We start from the raw sequence: 12,461 nt of genomic DNA, 5'->3' as shown, positions 1-12,461 counted from the left end.
ATGGGTAACCAAACACCAGTTTAGGAGTGAAAAAAATAAAACTCACTAACCTCCTTTCATTCTGGGTTATTGTTCCATTCTCCAGCTTTTTAACAGTTGATGCTAGAACCTTGTTTGCATCATTGGCAAAGTCCAAGTCTCTGACCTCAGACAGAGGAACGGATACAATAGCAAAAGCTTCCTTGTCCTCTTTTGTTTGGCATGTCCCAATCTGCAATAGTTTTTGGTTTAATGTGGGTAAGCAATCCTCTTACTTTTATCCTAATTATTATGCATATTTTATATGTTAGAAGTGAGATCACCAGTAGAGAACTTCAGGAATGAGTTTGGGATTTCAATCCCAAGATATATGTGTTTACCTTTAACATCACAGGCCTCTCTTCATCAGTATCTATTGGAATACTGGTACTAGTGACCCAAGTGTTAGTGCATAAATGCCTCAGTCGGACGTATGAGTTCCTAAAGGAGAACAAAGCAAACAACAGCTTAGATGGATCAGTCCTGAGCTAAAGTGGGAACGGTGGGATGCAATGCAACACATGACCATGACATGAGACTTGATGGCAAGAGTCACACCAGCCACTCGTAATAAAAGGGTGAAGGAGACTAAAAGATACTGCAGTACCCTTTTCCCTTGTCTCCTTCTTTCTCACCCAGAACAGAGTTGCAACAAGAACAAACAGCATCTTGGGATTATGCAGAAGGCTGTTTTTAAGTATTTATATAAGCCTAGGAGTAAAATATTCCTTAAAGAAAAAAATTAAAAAGGAAGGTGTGATAAAAACCAATCTGAATAGAAATACAGTTCATGAATAAAACCAATTCTTTTCTTATTATTTTTTTCTGCAGAGTAACAAACCCCTTCAAGCTGTCACAGCACAAAAGCCAGAAAGTAAAACTGACCATGGCTTCACAGCTTCACCATTATGATCTGCAAACCCTTGTTCCAGGGAGCAAGCATTTACAGTACCAGTTCTCAACTGAAAATCAAGTGAACAAAGAGCAGACATGAGATTCTTCTAAATTCTTTCCATATGATAATCTGTGGTATTATCGAAAAGCAGAGCTGAGAAATCAATTACAATTTTTACTCTGAATTCTACTTTTTAAATATATTCACTGTAGTCTTCATTCACGCTCTCCCTTTCATGCTGATAGGCTTTGAGTATTCAAGTAAGCAAATTATCTGGCAAAACTTAGCATAGCAAATACATTTCAAAGCTGCATACATCAGTATTTGCGGGTACCCAGCTTTAAAATCCACCCTCATAACAACTACCCCCAAGTGTCTGCATGTCCACTCAGTCACAACCAACACCGTGTGATTTATCTAGCCAATCTCAGCTAAGCAACACAGTTGAAATTTCAAATATTCACAATTAAAACCCAGAAGCCACTTGCTGAATTAATTTGAACAACAAATGTGTTCAGTGGCATCGTGATCTGTCAGGGAAACAGAAGCCCAGTTCACTATACATGTTATTTTGTTGGGAACGATTCAGTTAGATCTATTAGCAGTACAGTTTTTTCAAACAGTGCACAGGGCATAATTCTGTCCTCATATATACCTGTGCAATATTTAGCCCATTATTTTTCTCTTCATTGACTCTCTTGAAGTGTCACTTGTTTTATCCTTATAATTATTTTATTCAGTCACAGCAGCAGTATCATGTTTTATACATCCATTGTTTATCCATGAACACTCCTCAAATTTTAACTGAAGGATAATACTTGCTCGTGTTTGATTTTTTTCTGCTTTACTCACCAGCATAATGCTAGGAAGAAACCCTGTCAATGCAGCACTATTTTTTGCCCTTTTTTTTTTTTTTGCCTTTTTTTTTTTACCTTGGAACCAGGCAATCAGCTCTCTGAAGAGTGGTGGCATCCAGTTCAAAGAGAGATGCGATGTCATTTCCATGTGGCACAGAGACCAAAGTATACATAATCTTCTCCCCTGCTTGGCGTTTCTTCTTTGAAGCAGGAAGGTCGCCGTCTCTCTGCTGATTAGGCATAAGGGTTATTTGCTTGCATCAGGGCCCATTATAAATTCTCCAATTACTTTGCGGACAAGTAATACATCTGAATTGTACATTTTTTTTTTCATTATTATTTTTTTTACATTCTAGTAAGAATGTACCATGACTGGCTCTGGAGTGTGTAACACAAAGGATGCACTTTGCTCCAGGCACATGGGGTCTCAGACAGTCATTATAACAGCAGCAGGTCACAAGCTACAGAGAGACTGCAGTACTGTATACATTATTATGTGACACCTACAACTTCAAAAAACCTGTGGTAGTTACAGACCCTTCACTCCCAACAGATGTAACCACACAGTGCTGGTTTGGAAAGGGCCAAAGTTAAAAGAAGAGAACTAATGAAAATTGGATTTTTTAAAGGGGGGAGGGGATTAAAAAAAATACACAATTTGCCTAAATCCACTGTTGTTTTATTTAAATTTGCTCATTTTTTCCTCTCATATGGTCAGAATCACAGCAGCACACATTCCACACAGCAAGAGCCAGAATATCTGCTCCACTAAGATCAACTTGTCATTGGAATGGGGACACACAAAGCACCAGCTAGATTGTATTAGAAATCTTAGCACAGGCTGATAATGCATTGGAGGCTGGATCCAACATAGGTCTGAGTTTGCCCCCTGCAACTGGAGAAGTTTGTTCCCTTCAAGGAGCCTAGCTTTCAAGTGACAGATTTACAAAGTTGTGTTGGCGCCTGAAAAGAGGCATGAGAATCTAAGGTGGCGATCTTCCTCCCACCATCTGCTGAAAGTCCGTGGGAATTTTGTGACCCAGCACCACTAAGCAGCCATCTTCATCTTTAGTTACCTACATACTTTTGTCTTCACAGACTCCAAATGTTACCTTCCCTAAGCACGTATCTTTGCTTGAAGGAGTAATTCGGAGTCTGTGCCCATAACCACGCAGCAACCAACAGAATTACTGGCATAAGTAAAAGCTGCTCCTCTGGGGTGTTGAGTTACACATATTACAAAAGACTAATAACCAATTAAGAGACTGGCAGCCCAGGGCCCTTCATGTACACAAAATGTATCATGGAGGGAGAGGAAAGGAGGAATGAAGAAAGCCAAAAGAGAAAAAACAAACACTGGAAACCTGAAATGAATGATGATTTATAATGCACCACTAGGGAAGAGATGTACAAAGCAATGTAAAGAGGCCAGGCTGTACTCGGTTTGCATTAGTACCTTGATTAAAACCAAACTGTAAGGGATAATCAAGGGCAAAGCTTTGATTATTCATACTGCCAATTGTGATTAAGCAACAAAATCAAGGATAAGTGAAACTACGTAAGAAATAGCTAGTTATCATCTCATTTCAAGGCACTTTTTGAATCCTTCCAAAACATCCATTTTTTCATTATCAAGCCTAAAAAATGCCAGCTTTCCATCCCATTACTTCTATCAAGGATAGAGACAGTAGGGAAAAAACAGGAAGAAATCCTCTCAGAAGTTCTTCGTAGGCTCATCGAGTCATTAGAGTATTGTCATTAGTTTCTGAGAGGAAGGCTTGCTGAGACAAAGGGCAACCAACTCCTGTGTCTCACACAAGAGTAAACTCATCTGGCCGTTCTCACATCCTACCATATCCCATGCCCAAAAAATATTAAACAAAATCACACAAAAAACTTAACCTGTATGTGAGGATTGAGAAAATAGCAAAATTTTTTGTGATTCCCATACATATTTTGTTTTACATACTCAGGATGAGACCCAAACTGGAAAGGCAGGCAAACTATAAGAGAATCCTCTTAAGAGCTTAATAGGTGCGAGTCAGAGTCTAACATCAAATTAAAATCTACTTCCTAAATTTCCAAACAAAATGGAAAACCAGTTTAAAATTCAAGAGGTCTGTAAAGGGGTGAGTAGCACAGGATAGTTTAGAATAGCATCCAGACTTTTTAATATTTCCCATAACTTACATTGAAATCTAGTTAGGGTTTCCCAGAAACTACCCACTCTACAATAATTTCCAAACTGAAAATGCTGGTATACAAAAAGGCAGGACACTTCACAATTTTATGCATTTTTTTCCCCTGGGGCTCTGGGAAAAATACAGACCAAAATATGAAACCATATTCTACTCTGTGTTATGAAGTTTTTTTATACTTACTCATGACATAATGTCTGATCATCCCCAACAGGTCATTCTGCACATGTGCAGGTTTCTATGACAGGAGGCAAAGTCAAAGGCAGGTCTCCTGTGCTTTAGTAGTTCATGCTAACCATTAGCTCTGTGGAGAAGTTCATCCTGCAGTTTGGGGCTGACTCCACCCACTCACTACTCTCCCCAACAACTGTATAGATGCAGTTGAGCAACGGAGTTGGCTTATCAGGCCTAAATCCCACCAATCAGGCTTAGCAGCTGTCAAATCAGACCTGGCATATAAGCAAGAGCTGGTTTTTAGTCTAAAAAGAAAGTCCACTTCAACAGAGGGCAAGACAGTGTCTGCAACACTGCTAACTGCAATGCAAAGCTTAGCTGAGCAAAATCAGACCAGCACAAGAGCTGTACATTAGTTCCAGACTGGACTCCAGCACAACTCTCAGAACTCTCCTTATAATGTTGTTTTAGGATCTCAGACACACCTCACAACCCAACCTGGATTACGGGTGTTAAGCACTCGTCATGGAAAAAAACCATGTAACAAGAAGTGACCCTGAACTTGACAGCTCTGAAAACAACTTACTTACATGGAGTGCATGAGAGAGAGCAATACTGTCATTACATATAAACATACATAGATTTATATTTATGCCTGAATTTATGTCTGAGTGCATGTGCACATGCATCTGTGAGAGAGAGAGAGAGAGAGAGAGAGAATGCACACACACTTGCACACAGAAAGTTTCTCATAATTAATTAAATTTAGTAAGCAGTCATCAGAATCTGCACTTAACCTAGCCATTATTGAATCAGCAGATGAGTCTATATAAGGATGTGGAAAGAAGTGAAAGTACTAGACTATTTGAAATTAATTAGACAATATGATCAGCTCACGAGAAGCACTGCATTCCTAAGCAGATGAAAACAAGATGACATTTGCTCAGGTAAGAAACTGGCATATGAGCAGATGCAGCCAGCAAAATCAGATTCAATGAAGAGAAGGGAGGAAAAGAACTGTAAAGGGACTCAAATGTAGAGAGAAGAAAATTCAACTTAAAGCAGTATGAAGAGGAAGCCAATGAACAGTTTCAGAGATGTTGGTGATGTGGTCAGTGACAGCCAAGGAAAGCACTCCCAAGACTTCTTTAAAAAAAAAAAAAGCAGGTCAATTACATGCTAAGAGTATAGAAGAGATGTGCAAGAACTGTGGGTAAAATAGTATTAGCAAATAGTAAATTCACTGAGGAAAAAAAAAAATAGTTTTGATTGTCCCAAACTACTGGCAAACTAGTGACAGGCTGTCGAAAGTCAAATCAGATACACATCCAAGGTGAAGAAGGTGGAATCACCTCACTTCGTCATGCACTGGTTAAATCGCTCACAAGGATGAAGGAAACGCACATTCAGCTCCTCTTCTGCCTGGCAGGAGCTGGACCTACACCTTCCAAAAGAATGACCTGGTCCAAATACCAGGCGGTACAAAGAGCAGAGTCAGCCCGCTCTGCCTAACAAAACCTAAGCGTCCATCTGACTAGAGGGCTGTTAGCCCCCCAGTCGCCAGCCTCATTCTGCAGCAGTAAAGCAAAGCACACTACTCACATGCACAATGGGACTTTGCCAGGAGGGGGAACTGAACGTACCCCTACCATACAGCCAGCGGCCAGGGCACTCTTCCAGGAGGGACTCGTGGAGGAAAGCAAAGACTGAGAGTTCAGAAAAGGAGTCCTAGTTAGTGAAAACAAACAGCCATTTTGGTGAGGAGTGGAAATACTGATCCAGGCTCGCAGCAAAGACCGTAATTCCTGGGCTACCACCGCTGATCTGCAGCGCATCATACTGATTTAAAAAGAAGCTTAAAAAAACCCAACACAGACATAATATGGTGTTTGCAATTTGAAGGGCAAATGTAACTGGAGAAAGTCTCATGTTGTAATCAGAGACAAAATAATCAGGTACAATCAGATTTGTCTTTCTTGAGACTTGTAGCCCAGCAGATAACCCTTCTTCACAGCTCTTAATATAATTTGCCAGTAATTGTGACCTATCCCAAATCCCCATTATTCACCTCTGCTGGGTATCATACCTAAAATTCAGGAGATTTACATGGAGTTTTGCTTATGGAGGGGCCTTCCTTTCAGCTGCAAAAAGCAATACAAAAACATGACAGACCTGAAATACCTTTTCTTTTAGAAACCCAATCTACAATTCCAATTGGTAAAGACACCTTTTGTGGCATAGAGACAGACAAGGATAATGCCGTGCTCCTGAATGAATACATTAAGCTGCACTACAGATTTCAGCAGAAATTAAATTTAATAGCTGCCAGAGTTCTGAAAATGCCTGTTAAATCCAGTACAATGTGGTATCTCAACGTTAACCCAGTTTAGATGGCTCTTACAAACCAGCATTTTCAGAGAGCGGTAATGTGAGCAGAACTCCATAGGTTAGATGATTTAAGAAATTCTATATGAAAAGAAAGTCGAGTAAATTAATGGCCAGCCTTGCTCCTGCATGTTACGAAGCCCTGGCAGACAGCACAGCAGTTAGCCTCCTATAACACCTTCACTGTTGACTCATTTGTGAGTCATCACATTTTTAGCAGAGACATCACGTTGCAATTCTGTTGTTAGGAGCCAGAGACATTCCGTAAGAAACAATGTATGCATTTTCAGAGCTGATTCAGACCTGTGTGCAGCAGCAGAATAATAATAATGTGCTGGCATCTGTGTCTCCCCTTCTCCCCCCAGCCTCTCAAGTGGTCTGACTGCTGGCTTTATATAAGCAGAGACACTGCCATTTTAAAGCTGATGATTTTTCTTTTCTTTTTTTTTTTTTTATGTTTTTCAGATTGTTTATTGCCAGGTTAATTCCCAAGCCTATTCTACTTCTTTAAACTGCATCACCTGTATCTCACATTATAAAAATTTAATTAAACAAACTTAGTTGCGGGAAGGTAAAATTAAATAAAATTTAAAAAATTACAGTGTTTATCAGAAAAAAAAATCACCTGGGTTGGAAGCAAGAAAGAAAACTTTGAATTGCAGAGTTGTTTGGAATTCATAAATATAGATAAACAGAAGTCAAATGAGATACATCAAATTGCACCTAGAAGTCCATGGTAGAACTGTCCAATTTCTTTATAAGAAAAGTAAATGCATACCAGTCTCAATCCTAAGAAAAATCTAAACAATAAAAGCCAGTTTGGAACTGGTTAGGATTAACACTCTCATGAAAATGCAGACAAACAGAGTTAAGGTACCTATCCAAAGACAGCCTTTAATACAAAGGCGCTAACAAATGCCAGGTTCCCAGCTGTTCTTGACATTTCCCCAATGTTTATAGCGTTCTTCTGGATGCTGTACATTTCTGTGATTAGAAATAATAGACTACTTTGCAGCATAAAATACACCAATTTTGGATTTAATGGGAGCTGTAACACAGAGCACTGCATTTGGATGCACAATACACTACAATCTCCTAGACCTCAAGAGGTGAAGAAGCCTTTTTTTGATAAGGCTTTTAAATCACAGAAAGGTCTTCCCATTTAGAAAAAAAACAATCTTCTGGAGTTTAGATGTGAGAAAAATATGTATAAAGAATACTAAGCAACTCATTGTAAGGTCAAATTTTACCAGAAATAAAAGCAGTGTTTCACAAGACAATTTGGCTGGATTCTCAAGAAGCAGCCCATAAATGAGCAATGAACTGCAGTCCAAACATAGCTTTAATGCTTGGGAACAAAAGTCCTAGTGACTTCCAGTAATATTTATGTTCTCCGGAGCCAAAACCCCTTCAGACTTTTGAGTCACTTAAGGCAAGGCAGAAAAGATGCACTTAGGCAGAACCCAGGTGCCTATGCCCACTACTGCACCACAGAAAATCCTTCTCCACTGCTGCTTCCTAAAATTCAGTTGCCTAAGCAACTGTGATCAGGACTTGTAACACAGGCAGTGAACATGCACAAGAAGCCCTATCACACATTTAGGAATTAAGGGTTGGCACAAAACGCACAGATGGCTGTGCCGCCTTTAAAACCCAGATGACAGAGAAGGAGCTGGTACCCTTTTATCCAACAGACTAGCAGAGAAAAGAAAAACACAGGCTGCAGGTTCAGTTTCTTCCTTCAGTTGAAAGGATTCAAGTATGCATCTCCCATTTCTCTGCTACTCAGACTTCAAATTTTGCTGGGGTAGGTCCACTTCCACCTCCCCCTCTAGAGCAGATTTACTTCATGGGCAGTATTTCAAAATTAATTCCTTCAAAAGATGAAAAAGAAGATGCCTTTGCAGTGAATCAGTTAGGCAGTCACCTGGCAGAAGAAACACTAGATGAAAATCACAGAGCAAAGAAAGCATGTGTGCTCTAGGTTATGTGCATATTGGATACAAGACTGACGTTGCTGGCCCTTAAAGAACTCCAAATATTACAAGATTCTTGTACTTTTGAGGGATAATTCAAAACACTGCACCATTGTAACATAAAAGAAATTCCTGCACAGGGATTTGAAGATCACTGCTCAGTTCCTCAAGGCCAGAATGAAGACTTAAAATAGCCATTGCTGACTCATGCTATTTCCAACAAGACTATAAAGGGGTGAAGGGTCCAAATAGATTTCTACCATGCTAAAAGTGCCTGTAGGCTTGTATTTACATGGAGGTGTTACCAAACGTTGTTAGGAGTTCTTTCACAAAACATTTTTCACAAGAAAGTGCTGACTACGTAAACTAAAATTTCCACAGACATATCAGTTTTGATCATCAATCAGTTTTGATTAAATTTTCATTGGAAGTATTTGTCTAATCTGATTTATCTGTCTAGGTTTTTAGTTGAAACCAATACCCAGGAGGATTAAGCCAAACTGTTAGAGAAGTCACCTTTAACATTCATGTTCAGATTACTCTTGTGCCTTCTTCATTACCCAGTCCAGGGAATATTTAACTATTTAGATGAACTGGAATTGCTACAACTGGAAACCCTATACTATATCTAAATTAGTATAGTGTGGTACAATAGGATAGGATCCTTGGTGTCGAGGGCCTAACATCTACCCTATATGCGTTTTCATAGGTCTTTAGACTAGCTGTAGTCTGATTTTCTGAGCTGGGCACCCATGAAAGTTTGGAGCACAGTAGATACATTCCAGGGGTGTGTGTATCTTTTTACTTTCATCCAACAGAATACAAGTTTACATGCTCTGAGATTGCTCTGCAAAGTGAACTGGAGTGTCTTAAATAGGGGATAATCTGGAGATTTGATTCAGAAGTGCCATCATGACGTGAACTACAATGTTAATGCAGATGCACGTCTATGAGACAAGCTCTATTGTTCACAGAGCAAGAGCGTGAACCCAAGCATTTCCAAGCAAGCACCCTACTCACTGGGGTATTCTAGAACTTATCTTCCCATTTGAAAGCTCCAAGGGGTTCAAGTGTCATTCCAATACAAAAGAGAAACAACTGGTGGAATTTCCATATTTTCATGAGAGAGAATTCTCATTTCTCTGGACGGCTCAGCTGTTATTGCTACATTACCATTAATACCAAATATCAGGGAAGATGGAAAACCAATGTTGCCAACTCCTACAAAAGTCTCCATTTTTATTAAAATCGCAGTCCTGAAGGCATGTGATTATGTAAGAATCTTGGGTTTCATTTCATGAAAGATAAAAAATTCTTCCCCATGCAGAGAAAAACTTGAAAACGTGTCCTCTAAAAGAACAAAAGCCAGAAGGCAAACAGAAAGAAATTAAACTGAATTTTTTTCAAGAAGATCTCAGCATTCTCAAGGCAATCTCATGAATTTGATGGAGGAATGATTGTTTTTTGGACTATTTGTTGTCTCAGTAACAATAAGATTCCCCCAGGGTTTTAACTTCACTTCCTTCACACGTTATAAACTACAACATTTCTGGCCTTGCCCCGTTAGTTAGAATTAGCTAGCATGCTCTTGACGTTGTACAAAGCAAAAGCTGTTGCCTCCTAGGCAAAGGGCATAAGGCCTTTGTCCAACCCATCCACACTGTAGCAAGGACAACTTGGATCCTGGCAAAGATGTCATGCTAGAGTTGCCTGAAGTATGGCAGGGCTCAGACTAAGCCTGTGCCTGAATATCTGCTTGCATGTATTCAATACAGGCAATAAAAAGAGTCTCAGCATGTTCTCAGATTTAGAGCTACACTTGACTGACAAACATGCCCCAAGAGGTCTTGTCTCCACTAGCAGAGCCTCTGAATTGGTACTGGCACATCAGTAACCAGACTTGCTTGTCCCTGGTTTCCTTGCTAAAGAGGGTGGTGGGTTTTGCCATGAAGTAATACATCCGATTTGAGAAGAATTAATACAGTTCATATCTGCAGTCACCAAGCAGAACAGCTTCCAACTAATGCCAATTTGATGCAGAATTTGAATAAGTTTCCTATCATTTGCCTTACGCGAGGGAAAATTTTCTGTAATTCCAGTTCTGAGTTGCACCCTAGCTTACACAGGATACAGAAAACAATCCCAGCGGCCATAACATGTAAGTAAAAGGAAAGCTATGAAGGACTTCCATATGTTGGGCTGTATTGGGTTAAGGATACAGTATTTCCCAGATTATATGCAACATATAAATTCCACTTACCAAAGCTTTTCCTTCATTATTACCTTCTGGATAGTGTGGGTTAAGCTGGAAAAGAAAAGAAGTCAAATACTATCTTGATAGCTTTTAGACATTTCAGAACTGGGGAGAGAGGGTTTGGTTCAGTTCTGTATCCAGCCTGCAAAAGCACAGTGGAGTATTTAGAAGCAGTGTGAGAACGAGAGTATAAGAATTACTGATTCATTTCTGACTGACTTAACTGGCTATGTCCTCACTTCAAAAAAGTGCATCTTGCAATCAAGCTTGTTAACTCAAGAGAGGAATCTCAAATAACCAAAACCAAAAAGAATGATGAAGAAAGCACACATAGTTACTAATCTAAACACAGCAAGTCACAGGCACCCACACACATACACATGCAACCACTTCCAGGATTGACCTTGAGCAGATATATTGAGATAAAAACTAACGTGCTTCATGTCTACTGAGATTTTACAGGAAGACAGTGAACTCAGAATAAACACATCTTTGAAACAGGAACAGCAATGCCACTATAGACAAGTGTTTAATTACGTTGTGATTCTGTTTAACCATTATTAAGGGGGATAATATTTTCTGTGTCATACCAGGATTATCAGGCATTAATTAATAACTAAAGTAGTATGAGAAGCTTGGATGAAAGACACTATATAATCATAAGTGTAAAGTATTACTATTTAACAGTGTTTAATATGATTTTACTTTTGACAAGGGAAATATGCAGACTAGAAGATGAGGGATTATGTAGGCAGATATATACTCAAATAAACAAACACACAGACACCCACACACTAGCTGCACATGAAACCTTTCAAGATTTGACTTACATAATGAAACGATTTTGCCTCAATATTTACCATATTCCCTGACACAGGATATGCCGTCAAAGCACTGAAACTACTGAAGTGAAATTATTAGTTATACAAGGTAATTTAGTTCTTAAGCAACGACAGCATGTATACATCTTACAGATAGTACAGTCATTTTCTTGGCTTGAATTTTGCATTACCAGTGTGGAAGAGCCAGAAGTGAAATGCACAGGGCAAGTTGAACAAATCCCAGTAAAACTTTTCAATATCAGATCATCATACATCTAACATTACACAGACAACTATGGTGAAGAGTTTTTAAGTTTATAAGGTTTGTATTAATACTGTATCATTTATATCCCTTTATCCAAAAAAGCCAGCTGTTCTCCACATCATGAGCCTGAAGAAAGGAGGAAAACTTTTAGATATTCCTAAAATTGCTGAAAATACCTTTCTTCTGTGTCATGACTTGATGTGCTAACACAGAAATGACCAAAGGTTTATTCTGCTGTCTTCATTTCAGTATTTGCTTTAGCCACTGTTACCCTCACAAATCTAATTTAGAGAGCCTGCTTTCCTCCCTGCATTGACACCTATCCCAAATCTTGCGTTTTGCTCCTCCATGACATTCTCACACAGTCTCCTAGCTCCAACTCCCACCTAATTCTGTTATACAGCAACAGCAATGGGAGATGAACACTGAACAACAGACAACTAGAAGTTATACGTATATATACATGTATGTATACATATATATGTAACTGTTTTCATATAGTTTTGGTTTCTTCATAAGTTCTCACACTTCTCTCAGCATTTACATTTGTTCACCCGACACCTTAAAATACTTCTAGTTGCCCATTCTAGCAGCCAAGCTGAGCTCTCTACCTTTGGT

General features: G+C 39.2%; 1 protein-coding gene across 1 annotated transcript in view; it reads right to left on the bottom strand.

Moving 5' to 3' along the window:
* Window positions 1–12,461, bottom strand: part of ITPR2 (inositol 1,4,5-trisphosphate receptor type 2) — a 268,298-nt gene that overhangs the window by 189,169 nt on the left and 66,668 nt on the right. Inside the window, exons 10-13 of the mRNA XM_050915600.1 lie at window positions 10,764–10,808; window positions 1,846–1,997; window positions 360–459; window positions 51–211 (exon numbers count right to left, since the gene is read on the bottom strand). Of these exons, the coding sequence (XP_050771557.1) occupies window positions 51–211; window positions 360–459; window positions 1,846–1,997; window positions 10,764–10,808 (458 nt within the window). The remainder of the gene's footprint in view (window positions 1–50; window positions 212–359; window positions 460–1,845; window positions 1,998–10,763; window positions 10,809–12,461) is intronic.

Source organism: Gymnogyps californianus, chromosome 1 (genome assembly GCF_018139145.2).
Source record: "Gymnogyps californianus isolate 813 chromosome 1, ASM1813914v2, whole genome shotgun sequence".
Lineage (NCBI taxonomy): Eukaryota > Metazoa > Chordata > Aves > Accipitriformes > Cathartidae > Gymnogyps > Gymnogyps californianus.
The sequence above is the reverse complement of the archived record's forward strand: the minus strand, read 5'-3'. Positions and strand labels throughout refer to the sequence as shown.